This window comes from Lithobates pipiens, unplaced genomic scaffold, assembly GCF_037356315.1.
Source record: "Lithobates pipiens isolate NorthernLeopardFrog02 unplaced genomic scaffold, aLitPip1_a1.2 Scaffold_8, whole genome shotgun sequence".
Taxonomy (NCBI): domain Eukaryota; kingdom Metazoa; phylum Chordata; class Amphibia; order Anura; family Ranidae; genus Lithobates; species Lithobates pipiens.
Genome location: NW_027507903.1, coordinates 275,516,489 through 275,539,034, shown reverse-complemented (window position 1 = coordinate 275,539,034; position 22,546 = coordinate 275,516,489). Strand labels below are relative to the sequence as shown.

The window sequence follows — 22,546 nt, the reverse complement described above, 5'->3', positions numbered from 1 at the left end:
TTGATGCCAAGTCTTCTAGTGAAGTGGACTAGGGATTCATCCACACAAATATTTATATTGGAAGTAAAAATTTGCTTGAGGCTGGGTTCACACTGGAGAACACACAGCAAGAGTCCGGTAAGTCTCCATTCACCATTTTAGGTTTGATTTCAGCCTGACTTTTTGTCTGAATTTGCACCTGAAATAGATCAAAAGACACACAGGACTCCTGTGCAATTCTCACTGGAGCCACTACCGAGATGTGTTAACTGGCTCCATAGAGCTTCGGTCACAATCTCCTGCTAGGCAAATTGGATGAGAAGGGATCTCACGCTCCAGGAGCACACATGCAGGCTGTAAACTGTCTCTTTGGATGGGAAGCCACACGTGCTGTCTATTACCACTAGCAACAGGCAAAAAACAAGCTCTGGACTGCTGCACATGGTAATGAATAAGCACTGCAGCTAGTGCGAAACGTCAGCAATTTTTCCTTGTTCTCTGTGTTTGTTGAGCTGTGATGTGATTTTCCAATAAAAGAGAGTGGTCTTCTGAAGAGTGCGGCAGTCCAGAGCTTGTTTTTCATCTGTAGGCGATTTGGATGCAGGCAAATCCATATCTAATTCACAATAGTGTGAACCCAGCCTGAAGCTGGAGAAAAAGAATCGATTAGTACCACATTTTGAATAATTTGTCATAATCAGGGTGATTTTGAGGGAGGCACTGGACATTATTATTGAAATGTACAAATCTCATTATTTCATAATGGGTTCTGGGCATCAAAGAAGAGTAGATTGGCATATGATGGATAGGTTGGGTAGACCAGTAGGCATGAACTTCATTTTTTTTGTCAGTACCCTATTCAGGGTCAAGCCAAGGAAAATTTTTAATTTTTACATGATGAGGGGTTTCCACACAAATGGGAGGACATAGGAAGAATCAGGATTGCTGGCAATATGTTGGCTGGTGTACAGATTACATTGCTCCACAATGTAATTCAGCAGATCATCTGTGAAAAATAAATGAAAAAAATATATTGGGGTAACATTTTCTGTTTGTATCTGAGGGACTGACTGCGCTGTAAAAGGGGAAATTACAGATTCTGCCAAAGTAGCGGGTAGCAATGTAGGATGTAATAGTATGTCTGGGAGGCTAGTATGAGTTATGTTCCCTGCCTCGTTGTTGTGGATGGGACACCCCTTTACTAACACCTGGCCTATCATCTGGGAATGTTGCCCTGCTTGTGCTTGCCACTGCACAAGGACTTGTAGAACTACTGGCGGAGACCTGCATATTATCTGGGAGTGCTGTGCTGCTGGTACTCACCACAGGATTTATTGTGCTGCTGGTGGATGCCTGAGCCTTCTCAGATCTCCTGAGCCTCTTTGTTTGGATTCTGTCCTCCTCAGTTTCCATTTCAGTGCCACTGCTTTCTACTGGCTCATACTTGTTATCTGAGTCTGGGGAAGAGAGTTCCTCGCTGCTGAATATTTTTTTAGCCATGTTAATGCTGCTAATATTGGGTTGAGCAGCTTGCTGACATCACCACCATTTCCCGTCTGTCCAGGACGGGCAGTGAGAGAGAGAGAGCCGGCGTTATTTGAACACACGCTTGTATACTGCTAAACTGTGAGTGTAAATATTGATGCCTATGTGTTTTAATAAAAGTTGTTTGTGGAGTTACGCTATGGGACCTTTTCTGTTTATTCTATCCTAATAATATCCATCAATGTGGCTGGGATGAGAGACGCTTAAAGGAGGAGGCACACAGATCTGAGTTACCAGCGGTTGCATTTCGGTATAAAGGTCCAGGCTGGGGGATACGTTTCAGGCACGTTTTGATCTCCCTAAAAAGAGATCTGGTTAACTGGTAAGCCTCAGTGGATCTATTGGTGGAGGATTTTCTCCTTGGTGCACTTTTCTCACGTCTTGAGGGTGTTGTGTGCGGTGTCACCTAAGAGGACTGACGTTTTATCTCCGTATCCTCCTGCTTCTACAATCTAAATGTGGATTTTCCATATATTTATGGACTATGTGCATTTGGTTTTTACTATTGCTTTTCACTTTTATTTAAGTTTATAATATTATTATTTTTTTTCATATAGTGTGGGAAATGAATGTGTTTTGTTTTGGCAATAATTTTTTTCACGTTAGTAGTGAATTATTTCAGTACAATCTTTAATATTATTTGTCATATGAATGTATATTGCGTACTTTTATGATTTTCAGCGCAGCTTCTTTTTTGATTGCTAATATTCACTCATGTCACTTGGAAATATTTGTTTTTACTGTGTGACAGATGTGCGCAGATGATCACTGGGACAGATGTGCACAGATGATCACTGGGACAGATGTGACAGGTGTGGCAGATGTGTGACAGATGTTGTTCACTGTGTGATTACTGGGACAGATGTGGCAGATGATCACAGACAGGTGTGAGCAGATGTTCACTGGGACAGATGTGGCAGATGATCACAGACAGATGTGCGCAGATGATCACTGGGACAGATGTGCGCCAGATGTGCGCAGATGATCACTGCGACAGATGTTTTTACTGTGACAGATGTTTTTCACTGTGTGGGGACACTGACAGGACATTATTTGGGGACACTTTTTGGGGACATTAGCTGGGTAATCAGTGTGTAAATAGCTGTAAAAAAATGCCTAAAAACTCACCGTTCCCCAGCTGGCAGCACAGATTGTCTCTCCTTCTCATTGACAGGCTCTGTGTGAGGAGAAGCAGAGATGATTGCTTGACAACTGTCTCTATTTACATTACACAAGGGCTGTGATTCTACACATCCATCATGTGATCAGGAGGGCCAATCGCAGAGCTCTCCTGCAGAACAGTGATACACTGTGTCCAGGGAACACAGGCACACCGAGATCGTGCAACTATGTGGGCCGGCTCGATCTGCAAGATGTTCCTGAACGTCCACTCAGAAGGACAAAGTGCCCACCCGGCCATTTATATGCAGTGGTCAGATGGGAAGAAGTTAAATATTTCCATTCCCATCTCTTATGATTAAGCAATAATTTTAAATTTAAATGGGCCACTGCACCCATAAAATAGCCATAAAAAGCCCATAGCATAAAAGGGATCTCATTCCACAGCACATCAAAAATGTCTATACATGACATTTCCCCCTCTTATTACAGAAAGTATAACTTTACCTTCTACAATATCACAATGGCATTTTTCATTGTTTGAGAAATGCAATATTATTAAAATAAACATTGTACTGTTTTTTTGTTTATATCCTTAATTCCTTATTGATTTATATCTCACAAGATTCTTTGGCATTATTAGATTTGTTTCTTTCATCAGATGAAGGCAATTGCCTCCTAGCAGGAATTGCCTAATGCTCCTGCCCACCCTTCAACCTGTCCCTGCTTTCTCCTCCACACTTCCTTCTAGCCCTAGACCATATCCTTGTCTTTCCCCTTTAATTCCCTTTCCCTTCTCTTTCTGGCTCATTTTATATACTGCTTAGACCCCCCCCCCTTTCCTACCGCCCCCTTATCTCTCCTGCTATTATATCTGCTTACTACCCTTTACCCTTTATATTGCCCCCCCTTCACTAATTCAAAACAAAAACAAAAAACTGACTTCATAAGGTCTGAACACTATATATCCTTGGTATAAGCCATTTGTTTAATTCTCTAGCATTAACCCTCTTGGCGGTATTCCAGAGTCGGGCTCGGGGTGAAAATTCAGCACCATTAGCGGTAACCCCGAGCCAGACTCGGGATCGCATTGCTGGATCCAGGGTGAGTTTGCTTACCTTGTCCCATGGATCCAGCGATGTCCCCCCCCCCTCGCAGTCTGAGCAAGCCATCCTCTGCTCGATGTATCACATCATCGGGCTCCGTTCCCTGCGAGCGTTGCAACGCACGGGGACGTAGAACGGCTGCAAATTCAAAAAGTAAAACACACACTCTACATACAGTATAATGTAATCTTACAGATTATATTGCTGTATGTAATTATTTCACATCCCTTTGTCCCTATTATAAAAACTGTTCTTTCTGCCTGGAAACTGGAGATTGTCCATAGCAACCAAAACTGTCCCTTTACATCAAAAGAGGTTTTAGTCCAGCTAGAAAACAGTGATAATAAATTAGAATCACTCGCAGAATTGATAGATATCGATTTGTGGGGAGATCCGTCATCAAATACTGAAAAGTAATGACAGTGACAATTCTGCAACTGAGCAAATTTTAGTGTTTTTGATTTGATTATATTATTGAATAATTTTTTATTATTATTATATTATTATTTGGTATAATTATTTATTATATTATAATTTATGATTTAATTTTTCAAACTTTATCATACCCGGGATGTCTGCTAGACTCTGGTTTGGACAGATTTAAGTGAGTTATTCCTAATGCCACGTACACACGACCGGACTTTTTGACAGCAAAGGTCCAACGGAACGAGTCCGTCGGACAATTCGATCTTGTGTGGGCTCCATCGGACCTTTGCTTGCCAAAAATCTGGCGGACTTTAGAAATAGAACATGTTTTAAATTTTTCCACTGGAACTCCGCTGGATCCAGTTCCTACTGAGAAATCTGCTCGTGTGTATGCTAGTCCGACAGACAAAAACCGACGCGAGGGCAGATATTGGCTACTGGCTATGAACTTCCTTATTCTAGTCCGGTCATACGTCATCAGGTTCAAATCCGTCGGACTTTGGTGTGATTGTGTGTGGCCAAGTCTGTTCATTCGGGAAGTCCGTCAGAACTCTGCCGAAAGTCCGTGGGACCTAGTCCCTCGAAAAGTCCGGTCGTGACTAGACGTAGACTACAATATAAAATGCCAAATTTTCATGCAAAATAATGGTACTGCTTTCAGCACCTAAAATCTGAAATAATCATACCGCCAGGGAGGTTAAAAAAAAAAAAAATCACTGACAATGGAAACTTTCACCAGCCCCCTTACTCACAATTTCATCTTGTAGAAGAGGCATACCTATGTGGCAACTTAATGTATTGATAACTTTCATGTCACTTAGGTTCCATCTTTGCACATTATGGTAATAGTATACTAATTGTCATCTGATTAATATGTTTCTTCCCATTGTCATTCCATTATCTCTTTCAAAGTTAAACCTTTGAAAAAAACAAAGGGGTTTTAAATTTGTACATTTCAGTTAGGGTTTTATATGATAATGTGTTCAGATAGTATATTGTAACTTAATAAACGCTGCTAAGCACCAATCTCCACTTGGTGCTTAGAGGTATTAGATATGGCAGCCCTTAAAGTATTCATATAATAAACATAAATGTATTCTTTCCATAGCTTTAGTGAATATTTAAAAAACCTTTGTGACCAAGATCCCACTGGTTCGAAACCAAAAGGTCTTCAAATCCCAAGAGCCGTTCAGTTACCAAAAGCCGAAAATGTCTATGATATAGTCTACATTAAGAAGAAGTTCTCGTCTTGGTGCCTGTGGAAAGATCTTGTTACTCCTACCAAAATTGAAGACATCATCAAGGTAAATCTGTACAGCTGTTGACAGGTAATAAAAGAAAACACTACTAATTATTATAACCAGAACAAGATTAATAAGCAAAGTCTATTAACAGCCAATAAGAAATCATCTGTATTTGAAGTGCAAACTGGTCAAACAACTACATTGGTAAACATTTGCACTCTATAAATAATTTTACCATAATCACTTTTTGAATCAAGTTAAAAGTTATGTAAAAAACATTTATTGTATGATATCTTTAGTTATGATATAGAATAAAAAAATAAGAGTAGTTGAAATGTTGATCAGGGTAGGGAAAACATTTGAGAAATTAGGCTGCAATCACAATATGTGTACAGATCAATTAAAAACCATTCAAATGAGATATTGAATTTTCTAAACTTAATAGGATTCAGTCTGTAGCTGCAATTTGGTGTTATTCGCCTATAATTAAACTCCCATGAATTCATAGAGCCTGACACTTCACAGTTTATTTTACTGACCTTCAGTGCAACCTCTTTCTTCTAAAAGTTTATGGCTTTAGCAGTGGATATTTTATGCAATGATGATGCAATCTAGATCTAGCCATTTAACCAGTCTTCAGTATGTACAGTAACACCTACTGTACCTGTACTAATTACCTAAATATGTAAACCTTAAAACATAACTCTTTAGACTAAATATGACCCTAATTCTTAAAACGAAAGGGGCTATTTACTAAAGGAAAATCCCCTTTGCACTGTAAGTGCACTTGAAAGTGCACTGAAAGTACACTTGGAAGTAAGGTCACTGTAGATCTGAGGGGGTCATGCAAGGAAAATAAAAAACAGCAGTTTACATGCATTGCACATGATTGGATTATAAAATCAGCAGAGCTTCCACTCATTTCAGATCTACCCCTTAGATTTAGAGTGACTGCACTTTCAAGTGCACTTGCAGTGCAAAGTGGATTTGCCTTTCGTAAATAACCCAAATGTAATTCTTAGCCGAACACCAAATTATTAATTTTAATAAATGATAAACCTGTGCGCTCATCTGTAAAGTGGCCTAAATTTTTGAGAACATGCACATTTAAAGGCCAACTTGCATGCTTGGTTTGCCTCTAGAATGCAGAAAATTCCCCAAAACCTGGGATATGTATTATGAAAAAAATAAAAATACAACTTGTGTGGTCAATATTTGACCTGCTTTGCTCACCTTCCAGTTGACCAGTGGTACTGCCTGTTGCATATAAGAGGCAATGGGAAGAACACCGGTGTGGGAGGAGGTAGCCCACTAATATTGACTACTTAAGTTAATGTCTCTATTTATATAATAGAGACATTGGCTTTGAGGTTACCTGTGCACTATGAGGATACATAAAGTACATACAGGCACCTGCTCTGTGGACTTGGGGCCACATAATAAGGTAAGATGAGTCTGCAAGTTTACCTAAACAGCACTACCTTACTCTCTAAAACACCCCTACAATAGATGCTTACTTTAATACAGGTACATTATAGGCAGCTATTGTGCAATAAGATAAATAAATCTTGTTCTGAAGACTGAGAAAATCCCAAAGAAAGAATATGGAGATAAAGTCAGCTTGATTTGTTTGGAGTTTCTCTATAGTCAAAAGTTTAGATCACAGAGCTGGTTTTAACGTGTACTTGATTGGTAAATTCAGCTTTGGAATTTGGAAGATTCCATAACTATGAGCTGAAAAATTGCATTTTTTTATATTGCTGCAGATGCATAATTTGCCGTCAATCTTACTGTGGGCACCTGGCTGTGGCTTCAGACTAGAAAAATCTGCATACCGTATATGTATAGTATTAAATTACATTTACAATTGCCTATATGCTTGAATTTCAGAATGAGTCACTAATGACCAATTTATTTATCCACAATTTGGAATAATCTATTGGAGAAATGTGACACCATCAATGACTTTGTAATTGCTACAGTACATAGGAAGAACTGAGAATTCAGATGTAGGAAACCTGCATGTAATTTAACTTGAAGGCATCCACCCAATTCAAAAATGTCAGTTCATCTTACTGCAGCTTAGAATAAGTGTTGCCAGGAAGCACAGCAGATAGGGGCCTACTTATCAATATTTTCACCCACGATTCATGCAACTTTCACCAAAAATTCATACAGGATTCAAATGGAAAAGGAATCTTAGGTAAAAACATTGTTAAAGAGATTGTATATGAACTTTTCCCTTTTGTGCTTGACCTGATGCTATTTGCTATTTTTTCAGCTTAATATGAAGAACAATGGAAATGATGTGCATCTGATGGTAAGTAACTGCATTATTTTATACCTTCAGTGTTGTTCTGTTTTACATTTTTTGGAAAATGCAGGTGCTCAACAGTTCAAAACATTGCCTACATTAGAATTGTAGTAAATGATTCTATATAATAATGGCCTCTCTGATGCCTCTTTTATAAGAGTATTGTTTTATATACTATCTCTGTATACTACAAGTTGGTAAAAGTGTTTGATTTTTCACACTGAATACAACTCAAAGATCGCTTGGGTCTGAATAGTATTCCTGAAATTCTGCTATAAACCTGTTTCTGTTAGGGGTTCAGGCATTTCACAGCAAGTGTGAGTTAATATGTGCTTTTTGTAGCTAGTCCATTGCTTGATCTTAATAAAGTATATAGGTCTCTGTATGATCTGTATCACATAGATTATGATCGCTGTTGTAAAAGGAGAGGTTTTGAACCACTATATAACTACTATGCAACTGAATTCTTCTGTACTGTACACAATTTGTCCATTTCTTGTCTGTCTTTTGTCACAGTTGGTAGTTTTTTGCCCATTTGACATCGTTTTGTTGCCTTGAGTATTGTCAAAACTGCCTGTTTGTCACCCAGGTATTGCCATTTACTATTTACTTGTTGCACTTGTGTTGTCATTTGTTGTCCACATATTGTCACAATTGCCTTTTTGTTCCCCAAGTAATGCCAGGTTTGCTATATGTTGCCTACATATTATCAGCACTGATTGTTTAAAGGATGATTTTTATTATCAATCCCTTGAAAGGTTGTTATTATCAAACAATGCCATTTTAATTCCCCTTCACTGGTTGCTTGCTAGCAGTTGTTTAGGGTGGGACAGAGGTGTGTTACCATACTTGCATCAGATACATTTCTAAAGGGTAGATCATTTTTAAGAAAATTATGAATAGGCAACAAAACAAGGTGTAACTAGAGGCTTATTTTCATAATATGTACCTTGTAATTTCACCCAAATCACTCTTTATTAATAACACAATACTACTATTACTACTTATCTGTTTAAAATGACATATGTGTAATTAAATTGCATCTGTTTAATAAAAAGACCTAATAGTTGATGAAAACATGACAGGAAAATTTATGACTGGTGACGTAACAGTTAAAAATGAACAAAAGTATTTTCACAAACCCAGACCTGATTAAAAATAATAATGTTTTCCTAGCAAAATATTGAATCCATAAGGGTCATATTGCAAGCTTGTCTTTGATGTTGTTTTTGCAGAAAGACATAATTTAAAATACTTAAAAAAAATACAAATCCCCTGAAGAAATCAAACATGTATTTAGCATTTTTAGTTTAAATGCTTTTAAAGCCTTAACCATTTAAGGACCAAGCCTCTTTTTGAGATTTGTTGTTTACAAGTTAAAAATATATTTTTTTTGCTAGAAAATTACTTAGAACCCCCAAACATTATAATTTTTTTCCTAACACCCTAGGGAATAAAATGACGGTCATTGCAATACTTTCTGTCACACCTTATTTGCGCAGCAGTCTTACAAGCGCACTTTTTTGGGAAAAAATACACTTTTTTAATTAAAAAAATAAGACAACTGTAAAATTAGCCCACTTTTTTTATATTGTGAACGATAATGTTATGCTGAGTAAATATCACGCTTAAAAATTGTACCTGCTCGTGGAATAGCAACATTTACCCTTACAAATCTCCATAGGCAACATTTAAAAAAATTCTATAGGTTGCATGTTTTGAGTTAGAGGAGGTCTGGGCTCGAATTTTTGCTCCCACTCTACCAATCGTGGCAATACCTCACATGTGTGGTTTGAACACTGTTTTCATATGCAGGCACTGCTCATGTATGCGTTTGCTTCTGCACATGAGCTCGGTGGGACGGGGTGTGTTTAAAAAAAATTTTTTTCCTTATTTATTTTACCTCTCATTTTTCTTTTTTTACAGTGTTATTTAAAAAAAATGTGTCACTTGTATTCCTATTACAAGGCACAGAGAAACAGAGCGCACACCAGCCCTAGTGCATTAAAGTTTATTTAACTCAATAAAAGGTTAAAAAAGCCAGGTATGTCACTCACAAACATCCGTTGAGTAGTAGCATTGGTATTTACAGCCTCCACTGTTGCCTCCTTCCCCGATTTTAGGCTCCCTGCAGTAGCTAGCAATACGGATGGTTAAGTACTCGGTTCGCTTGCTGGCTGCAGGTACACTCTCTATCCACGCCTCACACGCACGGACCTGCCGGCTCTGGATGACGTCACTCGCAATGGGGGGCGGATCTCTCAACGTGTGTACTGACTCTGACGCTGGCTATGACTGTTCCCAAGACAACATGTTTCGGAGGCGTGGCCTCCTTCTTCAGGTGACGCCCTAATGTGTGCTTACAGCATAAATACGCTGACACCCTCCCCGCCCTCCCTGCTAGTGCCAATCACAGGGAGCCTAACATCTAGGGGAGGAGACAAGCCCATCTACCAATCAAGAAGAGCGACAAGGAAACAAGGATATTATAAGACTACTATTACAATCATAGCTATTAGAAGTTCTTTCAATGTATATCTGCATGTAACCATAACAAGGAAATAAAATAAAATTATATTATATATACATAAAATTAAGATAATACTAAAAACTGAACCAACAAAATTAGTATATATAGAGAATTAAATTAGAAAAAAGAATTTTATATCAAATTAAAAATAAAAATAAAAATAAAAATAAAAATAGAAATGAAAAATAAAAAATAAAAAATAATAATAAAAATAAAAATAAAAATAAATATAAAAATAAAAATAAAAATAAAATTAATATAAATAAAAGTAAAATTATATACATATATATATATACATACACATATAAACATGTACACATACATACATACACACACATGCACCTAGAAACTAGATGTCCATACCGGAGGGTGAACGGTTTGACAGATTGTGCAAACGTGAATCCTTCTGGATTTTTACGTTAAATAGTATGGCACCGGAAGGGCTAAACGAGGAGCTGGAAATTGGGGCCCTCATATAACCCTAGGCTATCTATACCGCCCACCAGATGAAAGCAGTGTTCAAGCTGATAACATGCATGCTGGTATGCAGAGGTGCAAGTATATACAGAGAGAGATATATATGCAGAATATTTGTATATTATATATAATATAATGTATATATATGATGTATTTGTTATGTATATATATACACTTGCTACAAAGAAATAGCTTTTGTCTCCATATGAAGAGAATTTATATATCTATATATCTATATATCTCAGAAACCCATCTGTACTAGTCCCCTCCAATAGACTTCTAATTTATATATATATATATAATTTTTTTTTTTTTTTTATCTTTTATCCTTTTTTAAAAAATTCATATAGTTCATTCATCCATTTGCAAAAAATTGTTTCTAGGTGCATGTGTGTGTATGTATGTATGTGTACATGTTTATATGTGTATGTATATATATATATGTATATAATTTTACTTTTATTTATATTAATTTTATTTTTATTTTTATATTTATTTTTATTTTTATTTTTATTATTATTTTTTATTTTTTATTTTTCATTTCTATTTTTATTTTTATTTTTATTTTTATTTTTAATTTGATATAAAATTCTTTTTTCTAATTTAATTCTCTATATATACTAATTTTGTTGGTTCAGTTTTTAGTATTATCTTAATTTTATGTATATATAATATAATTTTATTTTATTTCCTTGTTATGGTTACATGCAGATATACATTGAAAGAACTTCTAATAGCTATGATTGTAATAGTAGTCTTATAATATCCTTGTTTCCTTGTCGCTCTTCTTGATTGGTAGATGGGCTTGTCTCCTCCCCTAGATGTTAGGCTCCCTGTGATTGGCACTAGCAGGGAGGGCGGGGAGGGTGTCAGCGTATTTATGCTGTAAGCACACATTAGGGCGTCACCTGAAGAAGGAGGCCACGCCTCCGAAACATGTTGTCTTGGGAACAGTCATAGCCAGCGTCAGAGTCAGTACACACGTTGAGAGATCCGCCCCCCATTGCGAGTGACGTCATCCAGAGCCGGCAGGTCCGTGCGTGTGAGGCGTGGATAGAGAGTGTACCTGCAGCCAGCAAGCGAACCGAGTACTTAACCATCCGTATTGCTAGCTACTGCAGGGAGCCTAAAATCGGGGAAGGAGGCAACAGTGGAGGCTGTAAATACCAATGCTACTACTCAACGGATGTTTGTGAGTGACATACCTGGCTTTTTTAACCTTTTATTGAGTTAAATAAACTTTAATGCACTAGGGCTGGTGTGCGCTCTGTTTCTCTGTGCTTTTTAGGTTTGTCTGCCACCCAGTGGACTTTAATAAGAGCAGCAACACCCAGAGTGGATGTAACAAGCAATATATATTGTGCAGAGGTATTCTGGAGGAACTGGATAGGATGTGACAGCGCCGTACTTGATTTATTTTGTTTCCTGTTGTACCTGTCTTGTGGGCATCAAGTGGCAGCGACCGCCTTCCATTGTTACAAGAATTCTTCCTCTGCAACAATCTATTTAACTCTTTTTAAATGAAGACTTTCTTTATAGGGATTTTTTATTACTACTATATGTAAACTAGTATTATGGTTCATGTCATTTAGCTATAGATGATAAAAATTATAAGGCCGCAGGATTGTAACAAATAATAATCTCTGAGTAATCTTTGAGCCGTTGTAAATGAATGTATAAATCATAGAAGTGTATGTGTGTATCATGTATGTATTTTCCATATCATTGTAGGAATATTATTAGTAATATCATTATATATAGGGGTCCCCCCCTTCTCCCCCCCTTTTTTTTTTTTTTTTTTTTTTTTTTTTTGATATGACGGAGTTAACCATTTTCCTCCGGGATGAAGTTTTAAGTAGGGACAATAAATCAATTGAGATTTTTAAAAGTTTATTTTCTAATGCCAATTTGAAGACTGCAATAGAAGATAATGTGGCTAATCCACGTGTAGGTACTAATAAGGGTGGAGATCTTAGCAATGGGTCAGAAGTCATTCTACAGAAAGAATTTTGGGATCTGTGTAAGAAAGCAGAGGATACATATAATTATTATATTACACAATGGTGGGATATTAAATTCCTCAAACAATATCTCACAGAGGGCCTTGCTCCAAGGGGGCTGCGAAATAAGAAGAGGTGCGACTTCCTTGAGCCAGACCTACAGAGTACTTGGGATAAGGTTTCCACATTGTGCACAGCACAATGGATGGAAATTATATGTATGCAGAGAGAAAGAATGCTAACTGCAAGCCAAAATAAATTGAGTACAATTCTGGCATCATTGGAGAAGTATCACCAAGTCCCCAGCTACCAAAGGTGTAGGGACCTACTCAATACGAAAAGGGCTGCGTTTGAGGAGAATCTTGTTATGAATAAAAAAGAGAAGTTTGCTAGAGATATAGCAGATTATGAGAAGGGAACTATCTTCAAATGGGGTAAAAGTCGATTTAATCAGAAATCTCATGCAAATGGAAGTCAGGGACAATTATCTCCGAAGAAAAAGAAGTATGATAACAACAGTAGGAATAATACTAATTATACAGTTCACCATAGGGGGAGTCCAAGAAAGGCTACGAAAAATAGAAATATAAACAATGGAAATGGAAATGGAGGTGAAAGCAAAAATAAAAATAAAAATAAAAGTACGGATAATGGTAACCTTGGGCCCAAACAATCTACATCTTTAGATGGTAAAAGTCTAGTGAAACACACATCTCAATTGCCAAAAAGTAGGTATGCAAATACATATGGCGGGTCTCAAGCTAGGGCTCATGATAGTAAAAGAAGCTGCACAACAGCGAATAACATGGAGTATGCAGAAAGCGATAAGAATACAAGGAAAAATAGGAATGGAGCGGAATTAGCGTCGCCCCAAAAAATAACAAAATCCGTTAATCAGGGAGCAGAGCAGAGCATAGAGAATAGCTTACAACTTGTAGCAAGTAGCCCCCGTATCCCATGTAGTCATGGGGAAGAAGAAATGGGATATAATATTAGTATCCCTATTTCCAACACATTTGAAGTATTAAGGCCACTTATACAGATGAATGCCACTATGGAAGAGAGGGGGTCAGTAGGAGGTGTGGTCCACAATAGTGGTCATTCCGCTCAGGTAGCAATAGCGGAGGATAACATTGAGCATACTGGGGAGATGATCGGTAATTTTTTAGTGCACCCCCCTCCCCTATCCGAGAAAAGAAAAATACCAGAAGAAGGAGAGGAACTAGAGGAGGGGTTAGAGGGAGAAAACAAAAGAGTATCAAAAAGAGGGAAGATAGAGAACCAAAATCTACAGTAAAAATCTTCAACCTCTCGTCACATATACTAGCAGAAGGTGAGATTAGTCTTTTGCAGAAAGGCTTAAACTTTGCCCCAAGCAGTAATGCAAATCTATTTGAGCTATTTAAAGATCTACACAAATATATTAGAGATATCACGGTGAGGCGTTTCTTTGGTCTAAAAACAGATTCAAAAATAGATGAAACTCCAAAAAAGGATGGGAATATAACTATGGGTGAATTAAGGGATACCCAAAAAGAATCTAAAAGTGTTCCTGAAATAGTTTGCGGAAACACTATAATTAATAAAGCAGAGGAAGAAGCTCTATATATCCTTGAGGATCTACTATGGGAGGGGGGAATGGAGACGGAGGCATTTATATCTACACCTTATGCCAATAAGATCATTGAGTCCACATTCCGCCCAAAGTCAACATTTTACCCACATCATGTGAAAAATGAATATATTAAAACATTCTGTGCCATGGTGTATACAGATTTTGAGAAAATATGCAAGGCACAGCATGGCAAAATGAACACACATAATCTATCTAAACAGGAGAGAGATGCGTTGTTGGCATTCAAAGAAAATGGAGACCTAGTGATCCGTATGGCGGATAAAGGAGGTGGTATTGTGATCCAGGATAGGGATGAATACCTAAAGGAGGCACATAGACTCCTATCGGATAGCGCTACCTATGAGATACTCCGACATGACCCTCTGCAAGGCTATAAAGAGGAACTTATAACCTTGATGAATCAAGCCTTTACTCAAGGATTAATACAAAAATCAGAAAAACATTTCTTTGTAACCAACTATTTTAAAACGCCATATTTCTATCATACACCGAAGGTCCATAAAGACCCGATATGTCCACCTGGCAGACCTATTGTAGCCAGTATGGACAGTATCACTAGTAGAGTGTCTCAGTATGTAGATGTGTTCTTACAACCTTTGGTGACCTCCCTTCCTGCATATATAAAAGATTCTTCACATGTGTTGGAAACGTTGCAGCAGTATAAGTGGGAATCAGGGTACCTCTGGTTATCTCTTGATGTCAGCTCACTCTATACATCAATCCCCCATGAGGGTGGATTAAGGGCAGTCGAATACTTCCTATCTGAAGCAGAATTTATGAACCCTAATCAGTCTAAGTTCATATGCCAGTGTATCCAGTTTGCTTTAGAAAAGAATTATTTCTTTTTCCAGGATAAATATTATAGGCAGAAGGCAGGCACAGCAATGGGCGCGCATTTTGCACCCTGCTATGCCAATCTCTTTATGGGATACTGGGAAAAATTCTGTATTTGGCAGCATAACCCATTTGCTAAACATCTAGTGTACTATGGGAGGTACATTGATGATATTCTTATCATCTGGGATGGGACATTGGATTTAGTCCAAGAATTTGTCTCATACTGTAACAACAATACCTTTGGCATCCACTTTACTTATGTAGTGGATGCTAGGTCACTAGTATTCTTGGATCTTGAGCTTAGCTATGACACATATGGTAACATCATGTCAAAAACACATTTTAAAGAAACAGCAGGCAACTCCTATTTACATCGTAAGAGCTGCCACCATCCCAGATGGAAAGAAAATATACCCCATAGCCAATTCTGTAGATTACGGAGAAACTGTAGCGATATTAAGGATTATGAAGCTCAGGCGGCCATATTGTCTAAAAAATTCTTGGAAAAGGGATATGAAGAAAAACAGATAGAAGAAGCAAAAAACCGCTATATGAACGGAATCCCTGATAACAAGAAGGAAAATATGTGGGAAAAAGATCAGCGTGATATACCATTTATCACCACCTTTAATGACCAACACTGGGCTATAAAGAGAGCAGTACAAAAGTATTGGCCTATTTTGGGCCAGGATAAAATTTTGGGTAAAATTCTCCCAAAAAAACCTCAGGTAGTGTTTAGACGCGCTAAAAACATAAAGAGTATTATTGCCCCCAGTCGTATCAAAAAGGTGAAAAGTCACAATCAAAATATGCGTACTATACCCCAGCTTTTTGATATTATAGGCAGCTTTAAATGTAAAAGTAAAAAATGTAAGGCATGCAGATTTATCACACATGGACTAACAACATTTAGCTGCAAGGATGGCCGTAAGTTTCAGATTAAACAATTCATATGTTGCAGTACACAGTTTGTAATCTATGGGCTAAGGTGCCCTTGTGGGTTCCTCTACGTGGGTAGGACAGTACGCGAAATGAGAACTCGCTTCGGTGAACACAGGAGATTTATAGAGAAGAAAATAGAGAAACATAGTGTACCCCGCCACTTTAAACACAAGCATGACGGTAGCACCAAAGGGTTAGAATTGTTTGGTATAGAAGCCATTCCGATGTCCATACCGGAGGGTGAACGGTTTGACAGATTGTGCAAACGTGAATCCTTCTGGATTTTTACGTTAAATAGTATGGCACCGGAAGGGCTAAACGAGGAGCTGGAAATTGGGGCCCTCATATAACCCTAGGCTATCTATACCGCCCACCAGATGAAAGCAGTGTTCAAGCTGATAACATGCATGCTGGTATGCAGAGGTGCAAGTATATACAGAGAGAGATATATATGCAGAATATTTGTATATTATATATAATATAATGTATATATATGATGTATTTGTTATGTATATATATACACTTGCTACAAAGAAATAGCTTTTGTCTCCATATGAAGAGAATTTATATATCTATATATCTATATATCTCAGAAACCCATCTGTACTAGTCCCCTCTAATAGACTTCTAATTTATATATATATAATTTTTTTTTTTTTTATCTTTTATCCTTTTTTAAAAAATTCATATAGTTCATTCATCCATTTGCAAAAAATTGTTTCTAGGTGCATGTGTGTGTATGTATGTATGTGTACATGTTTATATGTGTATGTATATATATATATGTATATAATTTTACTTTTATTTATATTAATTTTATTTTTATTTTTATATTTATTTTTATTTTTATTTTTATTATTATTTTTTATTTTTTATTTTTCATTTCTATTTTTATTTTTATTTTTATTTTTATTTTTAATTTGATATAAAATTCTTTTTTCTAATTTAATTCTCTATATATACTAATTTTGTTGGTTCAGTTTTTAGTATTATCTTAATTTTATGTATATATAATATAATTTTATTTTATTTCCTTGTTATGGTTACATGCAGATATACATTGAAAGAACTTCTAATAGCTATGATTGTAATAGTAGTCTTATAATATCCTTGTTTCCTTGTCGCTCTTCTTGATTGGTAGATGGGCTTGTCTCCTCCCCTAGATGTTAGGCTCCCTGTGATTGGCACTAGCAGGGAGGGCGGGGAGGGTGTCAGCGTATTTATGCTGTAAGCACACATTAGGGCGTCACCTGAAGAAGGAGGCCACGCCTCCGAAACATGTTGTCTTGGGAACAGTCATAGCCAGCGTCAGAGTCAGTACACACGTTGAGAGATCCGCCCCCCATTGCGAGTGACGTCATCCAGAGCCGGCAGGTCCGTGCGTGTGAGGCGTGGATAGAGAGTGTACCTGCAGCCAGCAAGCGAACCGAGTACTTAACCATCCGTATTGCTAGCTACTGCAGGGAGCCTAAAATCGGGGAAGGAGGCAACAGTGGAGGCTGTAAATACCAATGCTACTACTCAACGGATGTTTGTGAGTGACATACCTGGCTTTTTTAACCTTTTATTGAGTTAAATAAACTTTAATGCACTAGGGCTGGTGTGCGCTCTGTTTCTCTGTGCTTTTTAGGTTTGTCTGCCACCCAGTGGACTTTAATAAGAGCAGCAACACCCAGAGTGGATGTAACAAGCAATATATATTGTGCAGAGGTATTCTGGAGGAACTGGATAGGATGTGACAGCGCCGTACTTGATTTATTTTGTTTCCTGTTGTACCTGTCTTGTGGGCATCAAGTGGCAGCGACCGCCTTCCATTGTTACAAGAATTCTTCCTCTGCAACAATCTATTTAACTCTTTTTAAATGAAGACTTTCTTTATAGGGATTTTTTATTACTACTATATGTAAACTAGTATTATGGTTCATGTCATTTAGCTATAGATGATAAAAATTATAAGGCCGCAGGATTGTAACAAATAATAATCTCTGAGTAATCTTTGAGCCGTTGTAAATGAATGTATAAATCATAGAAGTGTATGTGTGTATCATGTATGTATTTTCCATATCATTGTAGGAATATTATTAGTAATATCATTATATATAGGGGTCCCCCCCTTCTCCCCCCCTTTTTTTTTTTTTTTTTTTTTTTTTTTTTGATATGACGGAGTTAACCATTTTCCTCCGGGATGAAGTTTTAAGTAGGGACAATAAATCAATTGAGATTTTTAAAAGTTTATTTTCTAATGCCAATTTGAAGACTGCAATAGAAGATAATGTGGCTAATCCACGTGTAGGTACTAATAAGGGTGGAGATCTTAGCAATGGGTCAGAAGTCATTCTACAGAAAGAATTTTGGGATCTGTGTAAGAAAGCAGAGGATACATATAATTATTATATTACACAATGGTGGGATATTAAATTCCTCAAACAATATCTCACAGAGGGCCTTGCTCCAAGGGGGCTGCGAAATAAGAAGAGGTGCGACTTCCTTGAGCCAGACCTACAGAGTACTTGGGATAAGGTTTCCACATTGTGCACAGCACAATGGATGGAAATTATATGTATGCAGAGAGAAAGAATGCTAACTGCAAGCCAAAATAAATTGAGTACAATTCTGGCATCATTGGAGAAGTATCACCAAGTCCCCAGCTACCAAAGGTGTAGGGACCTACTCAATACGAAAAGGGCTGCGTTTGAGGAGAATCTTGTTATGAATAAAAAAGAGAAGTTTGCTAGAGATATAGCAGATTATGAGAAGGGAACTATCTTCAAATGGGGTAAAAGTCGATTTAATCAGAAATCTCATGCAAATGGAAGTCAGGGACAATTATCTCCGAAGAAAAAGAAGTATGATAACAACAGTAGGAATAATACTAATTATACAGTTCACCATAGGGGGAGTCCAAGAAAGGCTACGAAAAATAGAAATATAAACAATGGAAATGGAAATGGAGGTGAAAGCAAAAATAAAAATAAAAATAAAAGTACGGATAATGGTAACCTTGGGCCCAAACAATCTACATCTTTAGATGGTAAAAGTCTAGTGAAACACACATCTCAATTGCCAAAAAGTAGGTATGCAAATACATATGGCGGGTCTCAAGCTAGGGCTCATGATAGTAAAAGAAGCTGCACAACAGCGAATAACATGGAGTATGCAGAAAGCGATAAGAATACAAGGAAAAATAGGAATGGAGCGGAATTAGCGTCGCCCCAAAAAATAACAAAATCCGTTAATCAGGGAGCAGAGCAGAGCATAGAGAATAGCTTACAACTTGTAGCAAGTAGCCCCCGTATCCCATGTAGTCATGGGGAAGAAGAAATGGGATATAATATTAGTATCCCTATTTCCAACACATTTGAAGTATTAAGGCCACTTATACAGATGAATGCCACTATGGAAGAGAGGGGGTCAGTAGGAGGTGTGGTCCACAATAGTGGTCATTCCGCTCAGGTAGCAATAGCGGAGGATAACATTGAGCATACTGGGGAGATGATCGGTAATTTTTTAGTGCACCCCCCTCCCCTATCCGAGAAAAGAAAAATACCAGAAGAAGGAGAGGAACTAGAGGAGGGGTTAGAGGGAGAAAACAAAAGAGTATCAAAAAGAGGGAAGATAGAGAACCAAAATCTACAGTAAAAATCTTCAACCTCTCGTCACATATACTAGCAGAAGGTGAGATTAGTCTTTTGCAGAAAGGCTTAAACTTTGCCCCAAGCAGTAATGCAAATCTATTTGAGCTATTTAAAGATCTACACAAATATATTAGAGATATCACGGTGAGGCGTTTCTTTGGTCTAAAAACAGATTCAAAAATAGATGAAACTCCAAAAAAGGATGGGAATATAACTATGGGTGAATTAAGGGATACCCAAAAAGAATCTAAAAGTGTTCCTGAAATAGTTTGCGGAAACACTATAATTAATAAAGCAGAGGAAGAAGCTCTATATATCCTTGAGGATCTACTATGGGAGGGGGGAATGGAGACGGAGGCATTTATATCTACACCTTATGCCAATAAGATCATTGAGTCCACATTCCGCCCAAAGTCAACATTTTACCCACATCATGTGAAAAATGAATATATTAAAACATTCTGTGCCATGGTGTATACAGATTTTGAGAAAATATGCAAGGCACAGCATGGCAAAATGAACACACATAATCTATCTAAACAGGAGAGAGATGCGTTGTTGGCATTCAAAGAAAATGGAGACCTAGTGATCCGTATGGCGGATAAAGGAGGTGGTATTGTGATCCAGGATAGGGATGAATACCTAAAGGAGGCACATAGACTCCTATCGGATAGCGCTACCTATGAGATACTCCGACATGACCCTCTGCAAGGCTATAAAGAGGAACTTATAACCTTGATGAATCAAGCCTTTACTCAAGGATTAATACAAAAATCAGAAAAACATTTCTTTGTAACCAACTATTTTAAAACGCCATATTTCTATCATACACCGAAGGTCCATAAAGACCCGATATGTCCACCTGGCAGACCTATTGTAGCCAGTATGGACAGTATCACTAGTAGAGTGTCTCAGTATGTAGATGTGTTCTTACAACCTTTGGTGACCTCCCTTCCTGCATATATAAAAGATTCTTCACATGTGTTGGAAACGTTGCAGCAGTATAAGTGGGAATCAGGGTACCTCTGGTTATCTCTTGATGTCAGCTCACTCTATACATCAATCCCCCATGAGGGTGGATTAAGGGCAGTCGAATACTTCCTATCTGAAGCAGAATTTATGAACCCTAATCAGTCTAAGTTCATATGCCAGTGTATCCAGTTTGCTTTAGAAAAGAATTATTTCTTTTTCCAGGATAAATATTATAGGCAGAAGGCAGGCACAGCAATGGGCGCGCATTTTGCACCCTGCTATGCCAATCTCTTTATGGGATACTGGGAAAAATTCTGTATTTGGCAGCATAACCCATTTGCTAAACATCTAGTGTACTATGGGAGGTACATTGATGATATTCTTATCATCTGGGATGGGACATTGGATTTAGTCCAAGAATTTGTCTCATACTGTAACAACAATACCTTTGGCATCCACTTTACTTATGTAGTGGATGCTAGGTCACTAGTATTCTTGGATCTTGAGCTTAGCTATGACACATATGGTAACATCATGTCAAAAACACATTTTAAAGAAACAGCAGGCAACTCCTATTTACATCGTAAGAGCTGCCACCATCCCAGATGGAAAGAAAATATACCCCATAGCCAATTCTGTAGATTACGGAGAAACTGTAGCGATATTAAGGATTATGAAGCTCAGGCGGCCATATTGTCTAAAAAATTCTTGGAAAAGGGATATGAAGAAAAACAGATAGAAGAAGCAAAAAACCGCTATATGAACGGAATCCCTGATAACAAGAAGGAAAATATGTGGGAAAAAGATCAGCGTGATATACCATTTATCACCACCTTTAATGACCAACACTGGGCTATAAAGAGAGCAGTACAAAAGTATTGGCCTATTTTGGGCCAGGATAAAATTTTGGGTAAAATTCTCCCAAAAAAACCTCAGGTAGTGTTTAGACGCGCTAAAAACATAAAGAGTATTATTGCCCCCAGTCGTATCAAAAAGGTGAAAAGTCACAATCAAAATATGCGTACTATACCCCAGCTTTTTGATATTATAGGCAGCTTTAAATGTAAAAGTAAAAAATGTAAGGCATGCAGATTTATCACACATGGACTAACAACATTTAGCTGCAAGGATGGCCGTAAGTTTCAGATTAAACAATTCATATGTTGCAGTACACAGTTTGTAATCTATGGGCTAAGGTGCCCTTGTGGGTTCCTCTACGTGGGTAGGACAGTACGCGAAATGAGAACTCGCTTCGGTGAACACAGGAGATTTATAGAGAAGAAAATAGAGAAACATAGTGTACCCCGCCACTTTAAACACAAGCATGACGGTAGCACCAAAGGGTTAGAATTGTTTGGTATAGAAGCCATTCCGATGTCCATACCGGAGGGTGAACGGTTTGACAGATTGTGCAAACGTGAATCCTTCTGGATTTTTACGTTAAATAGTATGGCACCGGAAGGGCTAAACGAGGAGCTGGAAATTGGGGCCCTCATATAACCCTAGGCTATCTATACCGCCCACCAGATGAAAGCAGTGTTCAAGCTGATAACATGCATGCTGGTATGCAGAGGTGCAAGTATATACAGAGAGAGATATATATGCAGAATATTTGTATATTATATATAATATAATGTATATATATGATGTATTTGTTATGTATATATATACACTTGCTACAAAGAAATAGCTTTTGTCTCCATATGAAGAGAATTTATATATCTATATATCTATATATCTCAGAAACCCATCTGTACTAGTCCCCTCTAATAGACTTCTAATTT

General features: G+C 37.5%; 1 protein-coding gene across 1 annotated transcript in view; it reads left to right on the top strand.

Annotated features, from left to right (window-relative positions):
* Positions 1 to 22,546, top strand: part of LOC143962680 (dynein axonemal heavy chain 3-like) — a 2,426,925-nt gene that overhangs the window by 1,210,942 nt on the left and 1,193,437 nt on the right. The window contains exons 40-41 of the mRNA XM_077472045.1: positions 5,284 to 5,479; positions 7,701 to 7,739. Of these exons, the coding sequence (XP_077328171.1) occupies positions 5,284 to 5,479; positions 7,701 to 7,739 (235 nt within the window). The remainder of the gene's footprint in view (positions 1 to 5,283; positions 5,480 to 7,700; positions 7,740 to 22,546) is intronic.